General features: G+C 44.5%; 2 protein-coding genes across 6 annotated transcripts in view; one reads left to right on the top strand and one right to left on the bottom strand.

The window, feature by feature from the left end:
• Positions 1-297: 297 nt before the first annotated feature.
• On the top strand, positions 298-5,490 carry TAC4 (tachykinin precursor 4; the record flags this gene model as incomplete). Its single annotated transcript, XM_079798650.1, has 3 exons — positions 298-417; positions 3,586-3,679; positions 5,396-5,490. 3 exons carry the CDS (start codon positions 298-300, stop codon positions 5,488-5,490), a joined length of 309 nt encoding a protein of 102 aa, XP_079654776.1.
• Positions 5,491-9,532: 4,042 nt separating this feature from the next.
• The window catches only part of KAT7 (lysine acetyltransferase 7), a 36,353-nt gene continuing 18,346 nt past the window's right edge, over positions 9,533-27,539 (bottom strand). For 2 of the 5 annotated variants that reach the window (XM_079798249.1, XM_079798250.1), the window contains exons 8-15: positions 26,021-26,131; positions 24,112-24,303; positions 20,860-20,949; positions 20,491-20,631; positions 19,325-19,418; positions 15,882-16,028; positions 15,378-15,484; positions 9,534-14,283 (exon numbers count right to left, since the gene is read on the bottom strand). In XM_079798249.1, the coding sequence (XP_079654375.1) occupies positions 14,182-14,283; positions 15,378-15,484; positions 15,882-16,028; positions 19,325-19,418; positions 20,491-20,631; positions 20,860-20,949; positions 24,112-24,303; positions 26,021-26,131 (984 nt within the window). In that variant the 3' untranslated portion in view covers positions 9,534-14,181. Of the gene's footprint in view, positions 14,284-15,377; positions 15,485-15,881; positions 16,029-19,324; positions 19,419-20,490; positions 20,632-20,859; positions 20,950-24,111; positions 24,304-26,020; positions 26,132-27,539 lie in introns of all 5 variants that reach the window. The other 3 variants (XM_079798251.1, XM_079798253.1, XM_079798252.1) reach the window with 3 other exon arrangements.

Below are 27,539 nucleotides of genomic sequence, written 5' to 3'. Positions count from 1 at the left end.
TAAGCCCTGGGATCATGCTGGGGGCGGTGGTGTGAGAGGTCGGGTCCCTCCTCTGATATCAGTGGCCTTTCCCGCTGGGAGGGAGGGAGGGAGGGAGGGAGGGAGGGAGGGAGGGAGGGAGGGAGGGAGGGGAGTCTCAGGAAATGTCCCTGGGAGGTCCGATAAGCGGAAGGCAGAAGCGGGGCAGCTGAGCCTCCCTCACCTACAAAGGAGCCAGAGAGAGGACGGGCCTGCTGGAGGCGGCTGTTCAGGCTGCGAGGGACTCCCAGAGGGTCCCAGCTCAGAGCCGCACGCACCATGCTGCCCTGCCTCACCCTGCTTCTCCTGACGGGGTTGCCTGCCTGCACTGTGGCAGGTGACAAGAAACTGGCGCTCGGTGGCACTAAAGCAGGGTCTTTGGTCACCGTGACCCTGGAGGTAACTTTGGGGAAAGGCAGGGGGTGGTCTGTGGTGGAGGGCTAGGAGATCCCCTCCGTGGCTGCAGGAGAGCAGGCTGTCGCTGCAAGGCAGGTGGTCTGATTTCCCCCTGTAGGTAGGTTCAAGGCCATGGGCCCTCGCCTGACTGAGCTCTAAAGGGACCCATGCCTATGGGGGAGGGGGAATGGGGGCGGGGGAGAGAGAGAGTGGACCTATTTAACACCTGTTTAACATATATGTCCTAAATGCCTCGTGGACATTAACCCATTTAATTCTCATACCCACTTGATGGGGAAAGTACCATTTTCTAGATAAGAAAACTTGGACACAGAAAGGTCAAGTCGTTTGTCCAAGGGCACGCACCTTCAAAAGCACAACTGCACCCCTTGCCCAAGGTCTGCCTATGTGTCTGGGCATCAGAGGACATTTTCAGAATTTCAAAGGAAGCAACTTGGGCAGGATCTCACAAGGAGAACTCTCCTTCCCTGACAAATGCTGGGGAGAAATCAAGAGGTTTGGGACCCAGCACCTGCGTCCCACCCCATGGGGTAGGGGAGTCAAAGATCCTGACCTTGGGGAGCTTCTAGTCAGATGGGGGAGAGGGGCCACCAGACGGGAAGGCAGGACTGGTGCTCAGGGAAGACTTCCAGGAGGATGGACAGTGGGACAAGGCCAAGCCTGGCTCCTCCTAGTCCCAGGATGGTGAGGCCACGGGGCCACGGGAACAGCCATCGAATGAACAGCCATTCGTGGTGGGTTTCCTTCCTGGTTTGTCTGAGCGTGGAAGTGTGTGCCGTTGAGAAGACAAAAGGACGGGGAGGCCTGGGTTCAAGTCTCAGCTTCTCCACGGACTTCGTGTGACCTTGGGAAGGTCACTGCTGCTCTCTGGAGATCAGTTTCCTCACCGGAAAGATGGGGGGAAATACCTTACCCTCCCGGTATTTTTCACGCTTTACGGAGTCTGTGCCAAACATCAGGGGACCTGGCCCAGGCGAAGGGCAGCCGAGCTGTGACGGGGGCTCCCTCTGCAGCCACATGGAACATCACCAACTTCAACTGGTGCTGCTGGGCTTTCCCCCCCCGCCAGCACCTCCCTGGGCAGCTGGCCTACTGCTTCTTCTCCTTTATTCTCAACACCCCCTCCCCCTGCTTCCCGGGACACAGGGCTTGGAATATGGGAACCATTAAGACGAGTGAGGTGACGGGAGGGAGGGAGGCACTGCCAGGGACCATCCGATCCCCTCCCTAGCTCCCAGGCTCCCTGCCTGCCGTTTCCCTCAGCGATTGGGTTACATGGATAAGGAGAGGGCTTAGAGGGGGGCAGGAGTCCTTCCCGAGTGAAAGAGAAGGATGTCTCCTACAAAACCCGCCCCCCCAAACCCAGTGGGTGAGAAAGGTGAGTGTTACTTAATTTATAAATAGCCGTTCTCCCCAGCTTGTACTTGATGGCCGCCTTTTACCAGGGCACAGTGGTTTTCAGGAGCTTTCCAGAAATGGCTCCAAATCTCCAAAGAGACTTTTCCGGTTCCTGGCCAGGCGAGGCGACTCCAGTCCGAGAAGCTGCCCCAGCCACTGACGTCCTGCCGAGGAGACAGATGGGAAGTGACTGAATTGGTCCAAGTCTTAGAAAAAAATCCACTTCTGGTCCTAAAAGTTGGGACGAAAAGAACTATGAGGGGAATAGGGGTTTTCTGCACAGGTCCCTGCTGGTTCCTGGAGCTCAGGGCACGGGGGGGGGGGGGGGGGGAAGCGGGGGGGAATGGGGATGGAAGAGGGAGCCCCCAGTCCCCCTACTCCCCCAGCTCCCAGCCTCCTGGCAGGTGCTTCATCACTTTGCTCGCTCGCCCCGTCTTCAGCCTTCCTGGCAAAGGAGACCCCATCCTCTTCCCGCTGTCAGAGAAAGACCCTTTCAGCATTCTTTAACCCACACAGGCTGAGCCTCTGTCTGCCAGGCGCTGTGCCAGGCACCGGGGATGCAGAGACGTGAAGAAGGTCTAATGAATGTCACCCACTGTCACTCTCCCACCAGTGAGTCTCTCCCCCTCTAAGCAGGGGCCACAGAAGGAGAGAATTTTGGCCAAGGCGAATGGAGGAATGACTTCAATCCATAGCCCTGGGTCCAGAACTTTCACCGCATTAGCTCAAGAAAGAAAATGTCTTTGCCCAAAGTAGTGGCTCTACCCCAGGCCTCAGGCCACGGTCCTCATGGGAGGCCCAGGCTCTAGGGCAGGGTGAATCGGGGACAAGGGGGGGGTTGCCCGAGGAAGAAAGGAGACCAGGCTGGGGTTGGGAGGAGAAGCAGTCTCGCCTTGCCTACGGGGTACCCACCCTGAGTCCCTCAGCTGATCCCTCCTTGTCTATGTTGGAGAGGTGTCCCAAGGTGGAGCAGAATCCAGGCTCTGGAGCCAGACTGCCTGAGTTTAAATCCTGGCTCTACCACTTCCTGTGTGATCTTGGACAAATCACTTAACCTCCATAACGCTCAGTTTCCCATCTACAAAATGGGAATAACTCATAGTCCCTACTTCATGTGGTGGCTGTGAAGAGGAAATGAAATTATGACTGCTGTGTTTGAGCCTCTGAGGCAGGTGACGGCTTCAAGGCCTGGAGCCGCTCTCACTTCCTAGCTGGTGACCTTGGACAAATGATTTAATCTCTCTGCGCTTTCACCTGTAACATGGTGACAATGCCTGGCTGGCGTGGCTCAGTGGTTGAGCGTGGATCGATGAACCAGGAGGTCACGGTTCAATTCCCGGTCAGGACACATGCCCAGGTTGCGGGCTCCATCCCCAGGATGGGGTACACAGGAGACAGCTGATCAAGGATTCGCTCTCATCATTGATGTTTCTCTCTCTCTCTCTCTCTCTCTCTCTCTCCATCTCCCTTTCTCTCTGAAATCAATAAAAATATTTTAAAAAATAAATAAATAAAATGGTGACCATAATAGTACTTACATCATGGGGTTTTGGTGAGGATCAAGTAGAATTAATGTTAAAGTGCTTAGAGCAGAGCCAGGAACACAGTGGGTGAAATGTTGACTATAAATTATTATTACTGCATAATATTGTGTAATATATGCACAAGAGCCCAGTGCCAGCACAGAGCTTAGCTGCCCTTCCTATCTCCCCGCCAGCCTTCCTCTCGCTCTAACAAACTCTACTTTTTCAGGAAGGCGTTGTCCCCAGCATTCAGCTCCAGCTGCAGGAGGTGAAGAGGGACAAAGCCAGCCAGTTCTTTCCGCTGATGGGGAAGCAGGCGGGAGGTGAGTGACAAAGGTGGGCAGCCCATGGAGTGATTCTGAGTGGGTTGTTTCACCAAGCCCGCGCCTAGCTTCCAGGCCAGTAGGGGTCGCTCATGCGATGGGGTGGGGTAGAGTGTCCACATAAATTATCCAAACCAGGACACGGGAAGAGTGTTAACTACACCAGGTAAACTTGGGATATGTCTGGCATATGGGAATATAGTCACCCTAAGGGTAGAGGGCAATGTTTTGCACATTTGGTGTCATTACCTTCGATACTGTGGATGGATTTGGAGCTACAGATCAGCAACTAGATGTGACCCAAGCCACAGTCCAAGCTTTCTAGTTCTATTTGTTTCCAATAGAATTAATTTTTTTAAAATACTAGTATATTTTTATTAATTTCAGAGAGGAAGGGAGAGGGAAAGAGAGATAGAAATATCAATGATGACAGAAAACCATTGATCAGCTGCCTCTTGCACACCCCACGCTGGGGATCGAGCCTGCAACCCTGGCATGTGCCATGACTGGGAATTGAACCGTGGCCTCCTGGTTCATAGGTTGATGCTCAACCACTGAGCCACGCCGCCCGGACTCCAATAGAATTATTAAAATGAACCTGCGTTTCCTGAGAGGGCCCTCAATGTGGGGGCCCTCATCCAGACAAGGATATAATAGTCTGGACAGAGAGCAGTTTTTTTTTCTTATTGTTAACATTATATATATATATATATATATATATATATATATATATATATATATATATATATTTTTTTTTTTTTTTTTTTTTTGCACTTTTATAACCTGTCTATTTAGAGGAAATGTTCACAATAGTCCTCAAAGTTGGAATGCGCTTCAGGGAATCTATCAAGTAGAAATATGTAGCCCTGAGGTTGTACCTGAGCATTCATTGACGTGTCTGCAATAGCAAGAATTTAGAAATACATAAAAGCCTTCAGTAGGGAAATATAGTCACCCTAAGGGTAGAGGCAAATGCTTTGGATCCTCTGGAGCCAGATTTCCTGAGCCAGAACCCTAGCTTCCTGGTCAAAATATATTAGGCGCATCCATATATAGCCTTTGTGGCCATTGAAAAGGATGCGGCAGATCTGTGGAAAGTTACAGAAAGTTCTCCAAGATACTGGTTAAGTGGAAAAAGCAAGTTATATAACAACATGTATGACAGGAACCTACTTGTTTTTTAAAAAACGACATACTCACAAACATACATACACATGCATAGAGAAAGTTCTAGGAGGATGATTATCAAATTGTCAACAGTGATTATATCTAGGACAGGAAGTGGAGATGAGGGGGAGAGAGTAGACAGGGACTTTAATTTTTACTGTACAAGCCTCTACATTATTACATAATTCTTTTTATAGTGGGCAAGTATTCAAAGACTGCTTTTATAATAAAAAAATATAAAAATAGAGAAAACCAACTTGTGTTACCAAACACTTTTGGCCTTAGTTTCCTCCTTGACAAAATGAGTTTTAGACCGGGCCATTTCAGAGTTCTCTTCCAAATCCAACCACCCCTGGGAAGCAAGGGGTAGGAATATGAGAGGAACATTTATTGAGCACCTACTATGCTCACATGTGATTAAATCTCACCATAGTCCCTTCACCAGGGGTGAGGAAACTAAGGTTCAGATAAGGTCAATGTGTCTGCAAGGATGCCCAGGCGGTGCCAGGTGCCAATGACTCCCCACTCCTCCACACTGCCTCCCCGCAGGAGCAGCCAAGAAGCTCAGCCACACGAGGGCAATGGGGAGTGCCTGCAGTTCCACTGAAGACCCAACTCAGGCATCGGGCCCCGAAGAGCCCTGAGCCCTTCCCGCCTCACCCAGCCCCCAGGGAAGCGGTGCGGCCCTCATTCCTGCTTCCCTTTTTTCCAGGAATACCTCCTGTCCAGCCAAAGAGAAAAGTGGGTGAGTGTGGGCCAGACCTTTCCCTCAACATGCTCCCTGGGGAGGGTTGAGTCGTCCTGGCCTCTAACAAGTCAGGGAGGTGGGGGAGGATCTCTGGCCAGGGGCACACATGCCAGGCTGGCATTGCCAAGGGTGGGGCCAGCTGTGGTTTGGCCACATGCTCAGCTTCCTGGTTGTTTCCTCGGGCCTGGTGGTCTGTGCATGCCTAGGGAGTAGGTGCAGGGATAAGGAAGCTGGGATGAATTCGGTTCTGCCAAAGGTTCAAAATTACCTTGGGGAATTTTTACCTAAAGCCTAGAATTGGAAAAACGAATCTATTTCCCACCTTGCACCCTCAAGGACCTTAAAAGTGCAGATCTGAGCAGCCTAGGACTCTTTGGTGAAAAGGAAAAACAAAACCAAAAGAAAACTAACCAGCATTTACCCACCTTCTACCTTCCCACCCCTCACCCCCCCCCCCCCCCCCCCCCCCGTGCTCTCAGGATCAAGACCAATGCCCTAAGGACTCCACATCCTTCGAGGCTGCCCTCACTCACTTAACTTCCAGCCCATCTCTCCTTTCCTGACCACCTGCCCTGCCCAGACGGAGCTGGTCTCCCTGGCCTGGGCATGATGCTATCCTTGGCACACCACACTGTCCTCCTGGGTCACATGGCTGGGGTCCCTAGAGTGGAAACCCTCCCACCGTCAGGTAGCAGGTCTCCCACTTTCCTAACAGAACACCTGCTCCTTCCAACATAGGCTCTTGGGGATAAAGATGGGGGGAATCTTCTATTTTCCTCCAAGATTTTCTTCCTAAGTGTTTGGGCCATTCCATTTGAAGGGCCATGGGAGTCCCCCCAATACTAAAATGGAAATGAATGTCCCTCCTGCAGAATGTGGGCAGGAATGCTAAGTCATCCTTCAGTGAGCCGGTAACAGAGCCAGAGCTGAAAGCTGTGTCTCCTGTTTCCCTGTCCAAGGCACTTTCCACACCCCCAGGAGGGCCTTTGGGATTTTAAATACTGGCTCTCCACTTCCCTTCCTTTACAGAGGATACCTGAGGGTTGGCTCTGTCCATGCTCTTGAGGCACGTACGACTGAATAACGGAAGATGTGGCAGATGAGTCTGTAATTGGATCACCCTAGACGTCTACAGCCAGAAACATGAATTCGGGAAATGAAGGGCCTTGTGTGGAGTGACTAGGGAAGGCTCCAAGGGTGGAGGAGCCCGGCAACACCCCCTTAACCACCGTCCATGTACGAAACTCTTCCCAGCAGAGGATGAGGACGCGGGCCAGAGTGAGAGCAGAGCCCCCATCCATGCTTCCCAGAGATGAAAACCCTTCTCCATACCTGGATGCTATAGCTGACCAGCCGGCCAGGCCAGCTCTCTTCTCTGTGGGTCTGTCCTGTGCTCAACACTGGCACGTCCCACCAGGCTCGCAGTGAACACCGCGGGGTTCCTTCCAGGACTCTCGGTCTCAAGAAGCGGTCATGCACACACTGGCACTGTTGTCACAGTCTCATGCTGGAGGGACCTTGTCCTCCCTCAGCACTCTTATTTCATTGGATGAGTCTGCCCCCCCCCCCGCCCTTCTCTATCTCCTGTGCCCAGAACATAGTAGGGGCTCAATAAAGGAAGGAACAGTGATGGCTTCTTCTCCAGTACAGGGCAGAGGGCAGAAGTGGCCTGGGCTCTGCATCAGCAGTTTGTCACATCAGCAGGCCAGGAGGCCTTTCCCAGAATTGCAAAGGGCAATACTAACAGCCCTGGTCCCCACCCTTGAAGGGGAAAACGGGTTTGCAACACAGGTAAGGCCAAGAGCCCCAGCCTGAATGCAGACATACTCTCCCTACTCAGTCATGATCTCAAGGACCCAAATCCATGTGGCTTCTGAGTTGGAGAATTGGATCCCAGGTCCTTCATCAACTCTCTTGTATAGGGTAACTGCGTGACTATGGGGACACAGGCAATCAGTCATCCCTGGGCATTCAAAAGAGCTCCAGAGGAATGAAACACTTCCCACCCTCAGGGAGCCCAGCCTGATGGGGAGACCATTGTCCCTGCCCAGTGCTTTATAGGCAGATGAGGACCCCAGGATGCTTAGAAAGGGGTGTATCAACCAAAATAAAATCCTAGAGGGCAAACTTAGGTAATAAACATCAAACACCAAGGTGTTGAATGAATTGGGAGCTCTGTGGGTTCAGCGGTAAAGGAGGTTCATCAATTCACTAGGCTACATAACATTGACCATCTCTGTGTCCCTCTCCAAAGAGAAGGAACTGGGTGATGTTTTAGTGCATCTGATTCTTGGGGGGACAGGGTGGCACTAAGCTATTTAAAAGGAAGGGAAGAGGAGCCCTGGCCGGTGTGGCTCAGTTGGTTGATTAGGTAAGTAAGTTCCAAATGTCTGCCGCCACCCACCCCCACGCCCAACCCCAGCATCCTGGTCTCTCAAGAGGCTCCTTCCAGGGCACATGCCCTGGTTGTGGGCTCAATCCCCAGTAGGGGGCATGCAGAAGGCAGCTGCTCAATGATTTTTCTCTCACCGTTGATGTCTTTCTCTCCATCTCCCTTCCTCTCTGAAATCAATAAAAAATATTTTTTTAAAAAGTATATCCCAAAAGGAAACTCCACACCCATTAAAGAGTATGGAGTCCCCCTGGGAGTGAGGAAAATGTTTGGGAACTAGATAGAGGCCAGTATTGGACGACATTGGGATGTACTAAATGCTACTGAATTGTTTACCTTAAAATGGTTACTTGTATGTTATGTGAATTTTACCTCAATAAAAAAACTCATCACTTAAAAAAGAGAGGCTCCTTCCAGATCAAATCACTCCAGGAAATGTTACATTCTGTCTCTTCCTCACGGAAATCCCAAGAGGGAGGCTATGAAAAACCATGAAGTCAAGAAACATAACCTTATCCAACTTAAACTCGGTGTTTTCCAAGTATCCCTTTTGCCCTTAGTACTACTTTGTGTTTAATGGGACACACTTTGGGGGATGTTGGAGGCTTTCCCAGTAGAAACAGGAAGGGGTCTAGAGACTAATCTGGTTGCGCAGGGACTGTGTGTAGGGGAGAGATGAAAGAACACTATTCGATTGAGCCAGCTCATGGGGAAACCTGAAAGCCAGAATGTGAACTTAATCCACTGAGCGATGGGAAGCCATGTCAGTTCTTGAGCAGGAAAGTGACAAGCCATGTCTTTGACAGTAGAATAGTCACTTTTCCTGATCCCTTCCATAAGGCGGTAGCCAAGAATTCCAAGGCCAGGCAGGGGGTTCAGAAGCAATGTGACTGACAAGCTGAGATATGCTGAATGAGTAAACGGGTTGCAGTGGCTCCGAGGGCCATCATATGGAATATGAACAGTGCCCCCCTGGAGTTACACAAGGTGGTGTCCCTTTTCTGGGCACATCTGGCTTCCAATCACAGGCAAGCAGTTAATGGAACCAACAAGGCCAAACTGAGTCCCAGCCCTTTAGTTTCAACAGTCCTCTTCTTTGACTTTGCTGTTATCAAACCATCCTAAGACAATTAATGGCTTAAAACAGTGTTTCTCACAATTCTCCAGGTCGGCAGGACTCAGCTGGATGTTTCTGTACCATAAGGTATCAGCAGGGAGGCTGTGTTCAGCTGGGAGGATGTCATTTGAATTTTTGGTGCTGTTGGCTGTAGCATTCAGTTCTACACGTGGTCTGTTTAGTTCCTCACAAAACATTCAGTTCAACTCAACCTTCCAGTTTGGGAATACTGTATGTCAGCTGGTTTCCAAGAATATTCTGGAAGCTGCCAGAACATTCTGCCACATTTTTAAAAAATGTTTTTATTGATTTCAGAGAGGGAGAGATAGAAACATCCATTATGAGAGAGAATCACTGATTGGCTGCCTCCTGCACACTGCCCTCCCCCACCCCCCCAGGAGCCCACAACAGGGGCATGTGCCCTTGACTGGAATCGGACCCAGGACCCTTCAGTTCACAGGCTGATGTTGTATCCACTGAGCCAAACCAGCTAGGGCTTTTCTGCCACATTTAATTAGTCAGAAGTCCAGCCCACACATGAGATGGGACAAACTGGCCATCTCTGGAGGTGATGTACTACACCTCTTTTGTGAGATGAGTGTAGGTTTCTAATAACATCGGAACAGAGTAAATATAAAGTGAGCTCTTCCCAGAAACAAATACCCAGTTAAGACGAATTTCTTGGAATGAACATGATTTGTCAAGAACAAAGGTGTTTATCTCTCACCGATCATCTGGGGGCAATGGAGCCGAAGTTGTGCAATGGCTCAGGTTATTTTCTCCACTCCTGGGCACAAGTAAACAAACCCCAAGCCCCGAAGCAGTGGTGGCATGACCCGCATCTGTAAGGATTGCACAAGACGCAACTGATAGTTCAGCACCAGGGACACTATTCATCACTGGACAGTCCTTTGTTTCTTTCTTAGTAATGTTTATTGGTATTTGTTGAAGATGCCACAAAGAAAGGCAAAGATACTGCCCCCAACACTAGGAAGCAGTCTGAAAGAGGATGTCACACAAATTTGTATCAAAAAGTGCTGAGGTAAAACCAGTGATCCAACTGTCACTGCATGATCCCAATGCATAGCTAAAATAGTTTCTAAAATTCTACAACTCCTAGCACACATCATATGTAGTTTTTCATTAACAAGCAAAACCCCGGTAGTTTTCTACATATGTGTACCTGCAAGGCTGCAGGAAACTAATGTTCAAAGCCAGCGAGCCAGGCCTCCCCCTCGTTGTCATTTTCCCTCACTGAATGAGTTATCGGAGCCTGCACACACCAAGAACTATGTTTTTCGGTTTGTGAAGGCAGGCAGGAAGCCAGATCCCTGCTTTCTCAAACCAGGGTACCTGAATTCCTAACCCCCGTCCAGGAAAGGGCTCAATTTTTCAGCTATACGTAAACGTGTGCAGTTTCATTATGTGAATTTTAAAGAAGACTCAATACCTGTATTTTCAAAAGCAAGGATCACTGCTGAGCTGAGGTGCTTGATCTTAGCACCTCTCATAAACAGTCTCTTTAATGTCATTTGGCAGGCATGTGTAGGACCACCCTGAAAGTCACTTAGGTCCAAAAAGCCACTTCTCACTTGTTTCATATTCCAGAAGGAATGTGTACTGTAAGCAAGCTGTAGTCTATTTCCCTATACTGGCTTTTCATATGTAGTTCCAATCTTGACCTTGAACTTCATTTGAGGACATTCCTAACCCCAGCTAGGCCTGCCCAGAACTAAAGAGATAAACCAAAGCTGAGGACAAGTCAAAGCATCATGTTGCTTTATCAAGGGTACACCATGTTAAAAATTAAATGACTCATTATTCCCTGGTGAGAAATGGGAAGCCAGGGACAGAGGCTACCAGATAGCACTGTCAAGTATGGAACTTGGAATCTGAGAAGCAGGGCTCTCATTCCATTCCTGCATCTCAGCAGCAAGACCTGAGCCGCAAATTTTCTCATGTGGAAAAGGGATAGAATACCCACCTTGCAGTGATGACGTGTGAGGACTGAAGGAAACCACTAAGTAAAGGGACGATGCTTACTAAACAGTTTATTCCTAAATCAGCAGCAGAGCCAGAATGGGCACAGCTTTTACTTCCTGGGTTAGGTCTCTGGCCCCCACCTGTTGCTTATAGAATCAACTACAATCCTTTGTCCAAAAGTTTTCACCAGTTCCATTATTTTTCCTGCAGTGGAAGCCACTAGAAGCATGGGAGCCTGTGGCTAACGCAAGGAAATCTAAGTAGGAGAGGAGGATTAGTCAGGAGCCGGATCCAGGAATAACGCCAGACTTGCTCTTCTAATGAAGGAGCCTAAGCAGCCGAGATTCTTTCGTGCCGATAAAAAGGGAGCCAGAGGGGATAGACCGTTTTCCTGAAAGTTGACAAGAAAGTTTAACACTGTTCCTGTGACTTAAACCAGAGAAATCTTCCTTTTACAGTAGGTGCTTGAATAACACCATTTCGTTCAATGTCATTTTGTTCTAAGTTGACGAGATGCGGCAGGAACTTAACTCTGTTTATATCAACTAGCTATGGTACAACTGGTTTTGGTAACATAATTTCACTTAAAGACGCAGAACCTATTGATGTTAAGTGAGGACTTACTGAATCCTTATGTAAAGAAAGGGGGGTGGCAATCAGTAGAGGTTGGGGACCGGACTGTGCACAAAGCTTCAGGTGCCGTGACCTCTCACCATTCCATTCCCATGGTCAATATTACCGACTTCAATTGGCTCAAAATGTGAAAGCATAATTTCCCTTTGATGCAAATATCTAGAACAGTGAGATTTGGGCACACATCATATACTAAGAAAAATATTAAGCGTCATTTTATTTAAGCTTCTCTTCCTGCCACCTCCCACCCCCCATAAGTGACACACAGGACTCTAACTTTGCAGAGGAGGACCCTTAGCTGCCCGCAGGGATGGGTTCTCACCACTACTGGCCATGGTGAGCAAAACCACCCCAGCAAATACAAATCCCACCCTCCTCCTTCCCATCATATAGATAAGTGCCCAACCTCCCTTCCCCTGCACTGGGTAAACACTGCAGGAAAATAGAGCTACTCTCAGGAATCAGGCAACCCGAGAGAGTCAATGATGAGAAGTGATACAGCTCACTATTGGCTAATGAGCCTGGAGATGAGAAGGGATACACCTATTCCCACCTTCCCACAAGCATCAATTAATTGTAGCCCATCTATCCTAACTCCCTACTGATTCATTTGCCCTTGAAATCAGAGGAAAATGAACTTAATGAAAAAATGAATAATACTGACTAGTCCTTGCTCCACATACCTATTAGTTGGGACCAAAGGAAGGCAGAGAATTTATTCCACCACCTGGACAAGTTCAGAGTAAGCATACCCTCTGCAGATAGGCTGCATCACAGAGAAAAGATATCCCACAGCCACAAACCACATCCCTTGATAGTTTACCGTTAGAGAAAACAGATCCCAAGTGCATTTCCTATTAGTAGCAGATGAACTGCACCATCTTTGTAATAAGAGCTCCTGGGTGAAACAGACTTAAGCAGAGAACATGCTTTATTGAGTAGATATAGAACAGCACATTCTACCCCATGTGGGGAAGGGTTAGCTTCAATAAAAGGCCTTTACCCTTTAAGAAAACCCCCAGTGAAGTTGCTTTTGGATAAATTTTAACAGTGACACTGAAACTGGCAGGGAGCTGCCACTGAACATGCTTAAAATTAGCTCCCCCCAACCCACAGTGAATATTAAGTAGTGTACAGAGATGACAAGAGAAAGGCACAAATGACCAGAGTCGGGATTGTGGTGAGGGCTCCGCATGAAGACAGCAGTGTTATAGGCGATCAAGTTGGGGAGGGTGACATGTCATACATCAAAAGCTGCCCCAAAATAGCAGGTTATAATGGGCTAGAGAGAAATTAGAGGGAGCATTTCTTCCTTCACTTAAATACCACCAAAGAGAGGAGATCAGAGGAGAGGGGGACGGTGGCAAATCCCGAAAAGGAAATGGAGGAGTTCTTGGATGAGCACAAGCACTTTAGCCTAGAGGGAGGGTGAGGCACTGTTGAAGAGAAGCAAACCTTGGCGGGGTGGCCCTTTTGCCTGGTTGAGTCATGGGTGGAGATACTTTTCAATTAGTTTCCACTTCTCCGAGGATGTTCAGACAAAAATCAGTGCAACTTATGTGGAAGTAAAGGTGTGTATATCGACTGGTACTGGTGAAAATGGTTTTGCAGTTAATGAACCAGTTAACATGCAGCATAAAAGGGAGAACTGGAAATTATTTTGGCACCTGCAAACATAAAAAGGGGCATGGAGTCAAGAAAACCTTTACTATTGGGCACTTTCTGGTGAGGCAAAAGCATTCATTCCCTTCCACCAAGTAGTGGCCCACTGCCCACAGGTGAACTCAGCACAGAATCACCACCTCTCCCCTCTCCATCTCATTCAGATAGATGATATGCTGTTCTCAAGACTAATCCCTGGGTGAAGCTTCAAAAGTATTTGGCTCTGGTCAGCCTGATACTGATCAAAACAAGTCTTTCCATAAAAATGGAGGAAAATATTTAAAGTGAGATGAAATCCAAAAGGAATGGACCCCTCCCAGCACACATACTCAGAAGTGTTACCTCTTCCCTGCCCGTCCAAAAAACACATGTAAGGAATAACTGGAAAGGTCCCGGCAGTGGCAACTATATTTGGAGGTCTGGCGACCAGGCGGCAAGAAGCACTAGTACAAGTTTAGAAGACACAACACAACCTCATGGGGCTAGAGAACATGAGGAGAGAACCGGTGACTGGACAGGTACAGTACCAAACAGAACACCTTGGGTCAGTGCTATGAGGGACCTGCACTCAAGTCTAATATAGATCCCATCCGGGCAACCTCACTGAGGCCGAAACAACAGTTCCTCAGAACCAGCGTCTGCAGTGTACATGAAGGTCGGAGCCAGGACAGTCCTGAGGGGGATGGCCTTCCCAAAGGATACTGTACTTGCCAATCACAAGAGCAACAGAAATGACAGACAGATCCCTAGGGTACGGATTCCTACTGCTGGGGTTCGCTGGCTCAGAGCAAGAGGTCACTTTAAGTGCCCTTGGGAGGGGTCCATTTTAAACAGCTGGGATCCATGGTTTTATTGGAATTGGATCTCTTGGCCTCTTTGGCTATCCACTCATCAATCAGGTCCTAGAGGAGAAAAATGGGAAAAATTACACACATTAAACTAAAATGCCATTATATATGAATTCCAACATGATTGTCAGCAAAGGAATCACCAAGGTTTAATAATATACTAAGGTGTAAAAAATTATCTTTAACTTACAAAAGGCTTTACTACCTAATCCATTTCTTCCTACTACAGCCTTAGTAATAGCTGAAAATCATTATTCATCTTCCCTAATGATATATTTATAAATATGAGTCAACTAAAAATATTTTAAATGGCCCAGACTATGTGGCTCAGTGGATAAGCATCAACCTATGAACCAGGAGGTCACAGTTCCGTTTCCCATCAGGGCACATGCCGAGATGCAGGCTCGATCCTCAATGGGGGACAAGCAGGAGGCAGCCAATCAATGATTCTCTATCATTGATGTTTCTATCTTTCTCTCCCTCTCCCTTTCTCTCTGAAATCAATAAAAAAATATTTTTAAAAAATTAAAAATGGATTTGAGATGGCTTTCTGGAAGGAATTTAAAACCACTTTCACAAGCCCTGGAGTTTATTCATTCCCCTCTACAGATGAGTAATTTTCTCCAATCTAAGAAAATTATTGAATAATAGAAGTGTTGTACAACATACAGCTGCTTAACTAGTGCCATCCAAATGAGACAGGAGCTTACCAAAAGCTTCTGACAGGATAAGCCAATGGAGGCATCACTGCACACTAAAGAAATGAGTCCATATAAAAAGGTTCACATAGTCAAACTCCTTTAAGAAGGGACGGTTACCTTCCCTTAGGGCAGTGGTCGGCAAACCGCGGCTCACGAGCCACATGCGGCTCTTTGGCCCCTTGAGTGTGGCTCTTCCACAAAATACCACGTGCGGGCGCGCACGTACAGTGCGATTGAAACTTCATGGCCCATGCACAGAAGTCGGTTTTCGGCCTGGGCGAGTCTATTTAGAAGAAGTGGCGTTAGAACATTCAAGGGGCCAAAGAGCCGCATGTGGCTCTCGAGCCTCGGTTTGCCAACCACTCCCTTAGGGTGATTAAGGCCCCACTTTGCTCTTTAGGCTTCCAGGAACATTCATTAATGAGCAAGCAGGTGATAAAAACTTACCTGTCTCTTTAAAACTAGGTGTTTTCCTTTCCAATACTTGAGCATCTGAAGGGCTTGCAGAGTGCTGACAATGTCCACAGGATTCACAGCTGTCTCCTGGCTAATTTCTGAAACAGAAGATCTACTAAGAACCTTGCCAAATGCAGACTCCCCAATCAAGCCCCCTCCGAAAGCCCTCCCCCTTACAGGATGTGCAAATGGCCTCCAGATGGTTGGAGCATTTGATACTCAACCCAACCTGCTCAGAAAGTTTATGAAGCATTCATTTGACCAGTCCAAATAACTACACAAGAGAGACATTACAGCAAGAAACCACTCTTGGCCCCTACAGAAATCAAGTTCAAAGACCCATATTCAGTGGGCCTTCTGTTAGGTCCAGATAAAACACAGAATGGGGCGTTATCATTGCAGGTTACAAAGCATGAATAGAGCCAAGTGGAAAAGTTAAAATATTCAGTGGAGTTAACATCTTGGGTAACAACCATTCTAGAGTAAAAAACCAACCTTTGATAGAAATCTCTTTGCCTTGGAAATTATGCAGGTAACGAAGAAGCACTTCTTTCCAGTAACTGCGATAGCTTATGAGCCCCAGATCTGAGAGGGGACGTTCTGGGGACCCAACTTTTTCTTCCACTTTGGAAAGCAAATAACCTGCCAGGGACAAACACAGGCTTTTTTTAAGCAACACCATATCTCATCCTAATAGAAAAGAACAATGTGCCAATATGGAAGAAGTTGTATGGAAGTACTCTGCAGTATCAATTAGATTCAGACAATTTCAGTCATTCAATGGAATACTATATAGCTGTTGTAGAGTATGCTGCCTTTGTATAAGCAAAAGGGGAATAATGTGTATTTGCATTTACTATAATAGACATTGAAAAATTCTGAAAGGCTAATAGAAACTTTAATAGCAATTGTTATCTGTAGGTGTGAGTTGGGAACAGGATACATAAGAATTGGGATGGAAAGCCATTTCATTATATAGCTTTTATTTTTCAAATTTTGAACTTTAATAGATTATCGGAACTATACCTGAAGAGGGCATGAAAGCTCTACACTCTTTCCTCATACCTTGCCCTGTGCATCTCTTTCACATGGAGGTTTATACTGGTATATATGCCTATCATATCCTTCAATAAACTGGTAAAAGCCCTGATGAATTTTTCTAGTCCTGATATTGCCTTCCCCTAATGTAATCCAATTATCTTAAAAAGATTTTCAGTGAGAAACCTCTAAAGATGAAGAGCTAAAAAAGAAAGTTTCTCATCAGTCCTTCATGCTTTCTCTTTCAATGCTATAAAAAGTCTTTGCAACAAAGTACTAATACATGCTACAACATGGATGAATCTCGAGAAACTGATACTACATGAAAGAAGCCACACAGACAAGAGCACATACTATATGCTACCATTTATATGAAATGTCCAGAATGGGAAAATTCATGGAGACAAAAAGTAGATTAGCCCATAACACTGTAATAACTATGTATGGTATCACATGAGTACTAAACTTACTGAGATAATCATTTCATAGTTATATAAATGTCTAATAACTATGCTTTACACCTGAACCTACTATGTCAACTGTAATGGAAAAAATATTTAAAGTATTTTAAAAAAAGATTAGCCCTGGCTGGCCATTCAGTTGGTTGGAGCGTCATCCCATATAGCAAAGATTGCAGGTTCGATTCCCAGTCAGGTCACATACCTAGGTTGCAGGTTTGACCCCTGGTTGGGACATGTATAGGAGACAACCAATTGATGTTTCTCTCTCTCTCCCCCCCATTTGCTCCCTTTCTCTAAATCACATTAAAAAAAAAAAAAAAACAACAACAACAACAAAAAAAACATATCCTTGGGTAAGGATTTAAAAAAGTAGATTAGGCCAAAACCGGTTTGGCTCAGTGGATAGAGCGTCGGCCTTCGGACTCAAGGGTCCCAGGTCCGATTCCGGTCAAGGGCATGTACCTTGGTTGCAGGCACATCCCCAGTAGGGGGTGTGCAGGAGGCAGCTGATCGATGTTTCTCTCTCATCGATGTTTCTAACTCTCCCTCTCTCTTCCTCTCTGTAAAAAATCAATAAAATATATTTAAAATAAAAATAAAAATAAAATAAAAAAGTAGATTAGTAGATGCTAGAACTGGTGAGATGGGGAAATGGGAAATTAATCATTGCTAATAAATATGAGATTTTTTGGAGGGGAAGATGGAAATCTAAACCTGGATTGTGAAGATTATCGCACAACTCTAAATGTAGTAAAAAAAAATCACTGAATTATACATTTAAAATGGATGAATGTGTGGTATGTAAATAACACCTCAGTAAAGTTGTTTTAAAAAAATAGATTATCTCAGTACTACCTATGAAGTAGGTGGGGGAGACCCTAATCTCAAAAAGCCTCTATCTAAACATTTACCATTTAACACTATGGGGATACAGTCAGCAAAATTCAGTCTGGAAAATACTGGAAAATGAACCTGCTTTCTGCAACAACTAAATAGCAAAGAAAAAAAAGAGATGGAACTTTCAGATTAAAAATGTTTTACAAGCCACATCTATCAATTCCAATATATCAAATCTATCTGGATCTGAGAAACAATAAGATTTTTCCCCTAAAGAACAAAAATCACAATATAAGGGTATTTTGAATACTGTAATTTATAATATTAAGAACTTTTTTGGGTGTTTTTATATGTAAGAGACCTTATCTTTTAGCAATTATTAAAATAACTGAGGATGAGAATATAGGTAAACCAAGATTCCTGCACCGGCAGGGTCCCTCAGCCTGTCCTGCCTGCACCCTCTCGCAACCTGGGACCCCTCAGGGGATGTTGCAGTGCCCGAAGTGGCAGGCGGTGGGGAGGAGCCCCAGCAGGGTGGGCACCGCGTAGCTCCCGCTTATCCCAGCCTGCCACCGCTGCTGCCATTAAAGACACGTAATTTCCCCCCGCCTACAATTCTAATTTTGATTAAAGTATGTGGAATGGCAGTGAACGCAGTAAGATACAATTGATTTTCGTTATTCACTGTACTTATGTTCTAAAAAGTCCCTTCGAACACTAAGTTATAAAATACTGAATCATTGCTCCTAGGAAAATAGAATTAGGTTCCTACAAGCCTCTAGTCACATTTTCGTCAACCAATCAATATGTAACCTTTTTATGTATTTCTGTTTAACAACACTTCGTTTAATATATATTGTTGATACAGTAACTTTGAACTACAGCACAATAACCTATCCCGAATGAAGTGTAATACATATTTCTCTGTAATGAACATCAAAGCCTTTCTAGACAGTATTTCAGCACTACGTTAGGTGCCATTTAAAATCAGCAACAAAAACATGAAAAAGTGACACTAATAGACCGTAGAAAGAACACTTGATTATACTGAGAGAAACAAGGCACCTTGTTTGACCTCAGGTGGAAATGCATGGTGACTTTTTTGCTGCTACACACATATCCACAAATGACAGCAAAAGTATTGCTGCCAATAATCTGCCAAGAGTATTGATTTTTGGGGTTACAAATAAAGTTCTAGTCAGTAGACAAATTCCCAAATACAGAAGCCACAATTAATGAGGCCCAAAGCCTCTATCAGGTATACAGGCTGCCTCTAGAAAAGCCCTTACAAAACTGAAATCCCCAACGCTCACGAACAGATTTGATGTCTTATGCATGTATGGTCTGTTCATAAATCTCAAGCTTGGATCATCCTAACAACCTTACTTTATTCTCCTCTATATCTCCTACTATCAGCTACCAAGCTCAGGGTCCTGTATTCAATGTGTACCAGGCCAACTGATGATATTCAGGTTTTGCCGACTTGCTCCTTCACTTAGTATCAGTATACATAGGCTACACACCAGGAATTGTAGAGACCACAGGACAAAAAGACAATATTCACATGTTCCCTGCCATACGGAGCTTAGCAGTTTCACTTACTGAAATCAATGAGCATCTTGCCATAGCCCTGCCTCATGTACTGAGGCATAGTAAGGATACAGGATACATTGTAGTTGAGGAATGAATTCTTCTCCTAAAATCAAGAACAAACAGATGAGCAGGTCATACGGGTTTAAAACTAAAGGTGTCAGCAGTCCCACAGATACAAAATAAGGCTGCCTGCAAAGTATCTGGCTAACCGGTCCTGGGAGTGGCTGTCCGGCTCACAGCTGTTCCTCTCTTTAGGATGGCCAAAGCCATTAATCCCAGGGATTCCCCAGCTCTGAGACCTCCAGGCTCATCTTAAGGGGGCTGACTCTGGGCTCTTCATAGGCACAGAGCAGGGCCAAAAGGGTTAGACTGCAGAGTCAGGCTAGAGCAGCTCCCTTCAAAAGCAATTTTTCAAAAGGGGGCTGACTGCCTACTGGTGAAGGGAGAGATCCCCAACAGTAAGTCCCCATTCTGGAAGGAGGTCAAAAACAATCCAATCATATATTGTAGGATTCCATTTATGCAAAATGTCTACAACAGAGACAGAAGGGCTGGGAGGGATTGAGTGGAAATGGAGAGTGTTGCTTATGGGTACAGGCTTCCTTACTGAGGTAATGAAAATTGCACAACTCTGTGACTACACTAAAAATCACTGTACACTTGAAATGAGTGAATTGTACGGTATGGGAGTTATATTTTTAATAAATTTGTTATCTTAAAAAGTCATAAACACATTCTGGCTTTGAGTCTTTAAAGGCACTGTGGCATTATCATAGGAAGAACCCAATTTTTTTGTGTTTTGTTTTTTTCCAAAAAATATGGCAAAAGAAATATACTCCTGGTTTCGAGCTAATAACATGGAAGAGGGCAAAGCCAGGAGAGTTGGCTTGACTACAAGTTGTGGGTTGTGGGTTAGTAGGCAGGGCTCTGGCTGGTAATTAATAGGCATCTCCAACCCACAAGTCCAGAAATGAATAAACCAGAAGCTTTTAATAAAGAATGGCACATTTTCATTAAACAATCTTTGATATGGATTTTCCTTTTTTTAAAAAAGGGAAGGGCTGTCATCATTATCCAGAATATGACCTTTTCCTGTCAGTGATTTGCGTTCCCATGTGCCAACATCAATCACCCTGCTCCAACCATTAGCTTCTTAATCTCCAGATCCTGCTGACCTTGGAAAAATATCCAATCAGGTGACAGCCAGTGTTGTCCGCTTCTGTCATAACATAGAACAGGAAGGGCTCCACATCGTAATATAATGTTTTGTGGTCCAGAAAAAGCTTGGCCAACAGGCACAGGTTTTGGCAATAGATCTGGAAGCAGAAAAACAGAGTTCAAGTGTGGGCCAGTGACTCCTGAACTTATCAGATAAAGGCCTAAAATTAAAGATCAGACCATTATAGTTAATGAAGCAGAAAGTGTGTGTTTTGGCCAACAGAAGAGTTCTATCTTCTTTACAAGGTGAGATGGACACAAAACAAATTCCTTCTGAAACCTGTCAATGTACAACCACCCCACTTTCTTAGGTCACCACTTTTTACCTTGTTTTTCTTGCCATCCACTTCAAACACGGATATTGAACCTTTGCGATATATCTCATCACCAGGTGGGTGTTTCCACACACACTTAGCCTGCAAGAGAATGGAACTGACATCAGGGAAACAAGCCTTCCCAGCAAGATTGCTGCTCAGAAGCGAAAAGAACTACAATTTTAGTCAGCTGAGATGACAGATAGCTGAACACACTTGAGAACATGCAGCAAAACGATTTTTCAGTATAACAATTTAAGGCTTCTAAATCACTGTAATATATTTATGATATTTTCTAGCAGTTTGGAATAAGTTTTCTGGATTATATTCTGGCATCGTTTCAATCCAGGAGATTAAAACCATCTACTACATGAAAGCCAGATAAATAAAAATAGCTTTGCTTATTAGAAAATGCCTCGCAACAACAGGAAATCCTTAAGCAGCTTATTTCAAGCAGCTTAGAGTTGTTAAGATAGAAGTACTTTACTCTCACCTTTACCAATAACTTCTCTGGTTGCCCCCAAGTGTCCCCTTTGTTACGTAAGGAAATAGGAGCAAATCCTTCTGTGCAAAAAAAAAAAAAAAAGGTGGGGGGGAAAAGCAAGGCAGCCTGGTTGAGCAGCAGGAAGCTGGGACAGGCTGGGGTGGAGGGTGGCCCCCAGCAGCGCCAGCAGGGCACTTGGCCACAAGGGGGCACACGGTACCCCTTTCCTTACTCTCAATCGTTTATTTAAAGCAGTCAGCCAGCCATTGCTGTAAATCAGCAATTTTCAACCTTTTTCATCTCATGCACACATAAACTAATTACTAAAATTCTGCAGCACACCAAAAAGTATATTTTTTACCAATCTGACAAAAAAAGGTATAGTTTTGATTGATTTACAAAAAAAAAAATATATAGTAATTACCTATCTTTTTTGTTCCAAGGTTACTTTTTTAAAAAATCAGGCCTACACTTGTTTATAAGAATTTCTGGTACCAAGAATTAACCAATCAGCTCCGGCTGGTGTGGCTCAGTTGGTTGTGCGCTGTCCCATGCACCAAAAAGGCTCCCCATTCAATTCTGGTCAAGTCACATGCCGAGGTTGCTCATATGCTCAGGTTGTGGGCTCACTCCCTCGTTGGGGGTGTTCAGGAGGCAGCTGATCAATGTTATACTCTCACATTTCTCTCTCACCCCCCCACTTAAAAATCAATAACTATTCTTAAAAAAGAACCAACTAATCAGATGCAAACTTATTATGCAACCTGACCAATAAGATGCAGCTCTATTATATGACCTATATATCTATGGTTCAAGACAGGACATTCACACTGCACAGACGGCTATTGTGTTGCCTGTCTTTTTTGTATTTGACAATCTAAGGGGAAAGATGTCAGTGCCTCTGACTAAACAGTCTATTATTGTATGTTTTAAAAAGTTCTTGCAGCACACCAGTTGAAAATCACTGCTGTAAATAAGTGAATTCTTGAAAGGTTTGATGTAAATACATTTAGAAAGCATATGTACATATCCAGAACATTTTCCATTATATTTTATTGTGACTTTTGGTCAACTTAAGAATCATGACCCGCCCTAACACGTTTGGCTCCGTGGATAGAGCGCCAGTCTGTGGACTGAAAGGTCCCGGGTTCAATTCCGGTCAAGGGCACATGCCTGGGTTGCGGGCTCGATCCCCAGCATGCAGGAGGCAGCCAGCCAATGATTCTCTCTCATCATTGATGTTTCCATCTCTCTCTCTCCCTCTCCCTTCCTCCCTGAAATCAATAAAAATATATTTTTTAAAAAAAGAATCATGACCTAATTTGTCACATGCAAATCCAAATATTAACTGGAATTGCTTTGAGAAAGTTCCATCTATAGTTTGTCCCTATCACCACCACCCCTTTACTCATGTGGCTTTTCCTAAAAAACAGACAAACTAACACATTTGTTTAGAAACAGAAGCCAAACTGGGCCCAATTCAATGATTATGCCTGAAGCAATAGGAATCAGAAATATGGCTTAAAGTAGGTTTTTATTTCCAAATTTGGTTTTTGTAATTCATATAATACAGTAGAGATCCTCAAAAATTCAGAATGTTTACCTGACCTTCAGATTTATCTAGACCCTGTTTTCTCCACCTATTACTAGTTCTTGCCCTCTTTGGCTGTTTTACTGGTTAGTGCCACTAAATAACCAGAAACAAACAGAAAAAGTGGCAAAAATGGTAAGCAGTTCACATCAATAAAAATATCAGTCTTACTTTCACATAGCAACACCATATTTTAGGTTATCTCCATGGTCTACAATCACGGAGATGAGTCCTTCTGATACCATCATCCCCTGTGCCCTAGTGTCCCCTCCCCACCAGTCTTTGCCCATCACCTCCCCTCCAGCACTCCAGTCTCACCCCAAGTCGGGCATGCCAGAGTCTGAAGGGCCTCATTCATAGGAGTGGTTCTGGGCCACAATGTTATAGATTGTGTGCTTCAGAGCTGGAAACACACACCAAGAAACTATCACCAAACTGGGGAGAAGAATGTAAGAACAGAAACCATGGGAAGCCTGGATTATGGAGGTTCACCAGATGGAAACCTTGGAAAATAAAGATGGAAGGGGAAGGAGAGACACCCTAAAAGGCCTAGAGCCAAATTATGTCATGACTATAGAAACAAGGTAAAAGAAAGGTTTTCCTGTCTGAAAGAGTCATCTCTGTCCCTTACTCTTTCCTCGTTCCTACCTACTCCATGGCAGAAAGTCCCTTTAAGACTTTAATTCCACAAGTAGGGAAAGAAAGGTGGCTTAAAGCTGCAAAATAGCTAATAAGCATATTTGTCAACAATAAAATCAGATTCAAGTCTTTATTCCTAAAAGAAGGATGTTCAGAAACCAAAAAAAGAACTCAACAACTTCAGAAGGCACCAAAGGACCCATTCTGTTAATGAAGTCTATTTTCATCTAATTCGGAACACTTAAAAACTAAGGGCAGAGGTCATCCATACGCAAAGGAACAATGGAAAAGAGCGAACAGCAAGAAAAAAAGACAGGGAGATGTGTATGATGGGATGTGGATAAAGGCCATTGGCTGCTTTAAGTGCCACCCAGCACCAGCCAAGCCACAGGCTGTGTACCCTAAATGTGGCTTTTGATTTCCTATGCCTTCATCCCATTACTGTGGACCACTGAGAGATGCTTAGATAATTGTCCATTAAGATAGATGTCAAAATTTAGAGATCCTATTGCTTATTGCCAACATGATCATGAAACCCCAGGCAACTTACCATGTGTCGGCGGAGTATCGTTTGGCTCTTCATGTACTTCAAACAGAATTCACACATATAGAGCCGTCCCAGTCGTGCATATTCTTCAGGATAGGGAGAATGGTACCAAGTATCAAGCTCATAGCGACCGAAAGCTATTGTTTTAATCATGTTGCTCCCCTCTGTGATCTGGCCTTGCAGCCTTAACTTCTCCTGTTATAAAGAAGAAATCAGAAGTCAAAGGAGGTTTACAATTATAGTTCACCTTTGAACAATATGGAGGGTTAGAGTCACCAACACCCCGCCCCATGCAGTTGAAAATGGCGTTTAACTTTTGGCTCTGCCAAAACATAAATTCTAATAGTATATAGTGTTGACCGGAAGTCTATCAATAACATAGTCGATAAACACGTTTTTAGTATGTTATATACTGTAGTCTTACAATAATGTAAGCTATAGAAAAGAAAATGTTAAGAAAATCATAAGGAAAAGAAAATACATTTGTAGTATTTATTGAAAAACATTCACATTTAAGTGGACCTGCAAAGTTCAAACCCATGTCAACTGTAATCATCTTTGTTTTTGTAAACTTATGTGCATGCCATCGTGCTAAGCTATGAAAAAAAAGACACATTTGGCTTCTAAACTCATGAGAAACTAACTGAAGAGGGCTGGCTACATGGTCACGGATAATAAGGAAGGCTTAGTATAGGTTCCGGTAAAAAACAGCTTTTCTCTGCTACTTACACACTTAGGGTCTCCTCTCTTGAACATCAGAACAAGTCTCTGGTAAAATTGTGTTCGTACCAGTCTGAACCAAACTGAATTCTAAAAGGCAATTTACCACTGATATAAACTCCCCACCTTTTATAAAACATTCTAAAACAGAAAAAATTATCTAGAATGTGCTTTACATATTTCTAGCCCTATGTACATCTACATGACATACACCCACCCTCTCAACCTAGGTCCTTTAAAAAGTATTTTTGAAACATGTACAGTGCTTTAACTCTGAAATCTGAAGTCCAGGAAGCAGAAAATATGCTTGGATATCTACCTCCACTCAGTGGCTACAGAATTTTAAAGCATAATCCGATAGAGCACTGAGAAAGGCTAGCCTAGGAAATGCCCTGGTGCCAGAGTACTCCTAGAGAAAACTCGCAAAGCCGCCCAGCCCAGAGCAGCTAGCAAGCCCTGCCGCCTACAAAACTTTCAACAAGCGTATCAGAGGGTTTTTAAATGAAGTAGTCAATAAAATTTAAAGAAACAAAAAAGAGAGAGGAAGAGATTTACTTTACAGAGATCCCCTCAATCCATTTCATCAATCACAATTTTCATAAAGCAAACTTACTGAAAATTCTACCAACAGTACCAAAACTAAATGTTAACTGTTAATAAAAACCAGAACAGAAAACCAGCTTAATATGTAAAACTTGGGTTTGTCAAAAGATTAACTCTAAAATGTCTGACAGCAGCCTTTTCCATTATTCCTCTTCAATATTCTTCTTCTTCTTTGAGAGTTGTATTGAAGGGCTGAGGCACCCCTGAAAAGGGGAGTACCGGTTTAAGAGAACAACAGGGGGTATCTCCCAGTCTACAGGTTCTCAGAATTGCAAATTACTAGGGGCAAGGGGGTACCCATTGTTTTATCCAGCTACCCCCCTCCACCACACAGGTCCTGTCAGGAAATGAGGTGACGGGAGGAGGGGTAATTAATTTTAAATATGAATGGGAAGGGAGACAGTCTCAAATAAGGATAGCTGGGGGAAGGGGAAAGGGATTCAAGCAGCCAGGTACATTAATTCCCATCAAACTATTAATCATTTTTCTTGGGCGAACTGCTTCTCACAAATGGTCCTCAATAATACTCACCAAATAAATAAATAATAATAATAGTAATAATAATAATAATAATAATAATAATACTCACCAAGTCCTCTGAAGCGCGGGCTTGTGCTCTTCGGAAAAGATCCAAGTCATACTCGCTCGTCAGGTTTTCCAAGAGAGGTTCCCGAGTGTTCCCGTAGGTCTGCCTGTGTTCCTAGGAAAATAACCAGAGCGTGATACTCTCTGCTTCTCAGAACATCATCTGTTTCACTTCAATCAATGGCAAGCTATTTTTTCTAATGCCTACTACATGCCAGGCATTACACCACGGATTTGGCAGACATACTAGTTATCACCCATACTCACCCTGGGGAATCTGGAAAAGGAAATCTCCTACCACCTCTCCAAAAGGGAGTTTCAGTCTTCTCTATCTCTAAATGAGCACCTCATGGGTAAATGCTCTGCCTCCCCCTTTTTCCCTCTGAAAATGTGCACCACAGTATAAATAAATATAACAAACCCAAAAGCACCAGATTCCTAGAATCCTGAGATCTGGAAGAAACCCTGGTGGAAACTCCCTCATTTGGAAACAATACAAAACAAAAAAACAAATCTCAAAGCCTTAGAGTCCGAGATTTTAGATTGAAAGGTAAATCTGCAGGTAGGAAGGGGCAGTTGTATGAAACAGTGTTCTGTAAATTCTTTCCCTTGAACTTCTTCGCCATCATTACACGGCCGCCAAAGGCATTGAAGTATGTATGAAAAACAAGCTGGCCCCTTTGAAAAGTATTTTACTAAATACTAAGCAAGAACAAGAGGAAACAGTCAGAAAATTAGAAACATTAAAATAATCCAGTTTTAAACACGTATCAAACCTTACCATGGCATTCACTACAAGTATCCTTTCACTGGAAAGAAATCCTACAAGAGAAACTTCCCTTTTAAACCTTTGATTCTAGCCCTTCCCACTCCATCCTAGACTCCACCTCCCACCCAGAGAATAGAAGATAATGGCAGTTAGGAGGAGTGAATGGCTCATCCCAAGAACAACATTACAGATTTCACACATATACTGGCACATGAAGAAACCATTCAACAGTACCTGTATGCCTAGTGAACTTAAGGTTAACCTGGGCCCACCTGATGTATATCTTTTTTAATTTGGACTACATCTAAGTATTATTCTAGTTTCATGAACTTTTTTTTTTTAACTTAAAAAAATCCTATCCAGCATTTTCACCAGGAAGGTTGGGTCCAAATAACCTCACCTAAACAACTAGAAAGCAGATGTTTGTAAGATAAATTTCAGGAACTTTTACTGCAGACACTCTTTCTACCTGTATGATTCTTGGAGAATTAGCTCTCTAAACCCGTCTCCCATCTATAAAATAGGTGAAACACCATCCATCTTTGCTACAGATTATGGGAGCAACATAACCACAATGCCTAGCACAAACACTCAATAAATGGCATTATGTATTACCATACCATTACACCTCTACCCAATTTGTAGATAAAAACATTGAACAATACAAAGAGAAGAATACAACCTTGCAGGGTCCTTCCTCTACAAAGCCCACACAGTCGAGTGTGATGTTTAGCTCCAATTCACCCCACAACCC

This window comes from Cnephaeus nilssonii (genome assembly GCF_951640355.1).
Source record: "Cnephaeus nilssonii genome assembly, chromosome: 19".
Lineage (NCBI taxonomy): Eukaryota > Metazoa > Chordata > Mammalia > Chiroptera > Vespertilionidae > Cnephaeus > Cnephaeus nilssonii.
The sequence above is the reverse complement of the archived record's forward strand: the minus strand, read 5'-3'. Positions and strand labels throughout refer to the sequence as shown.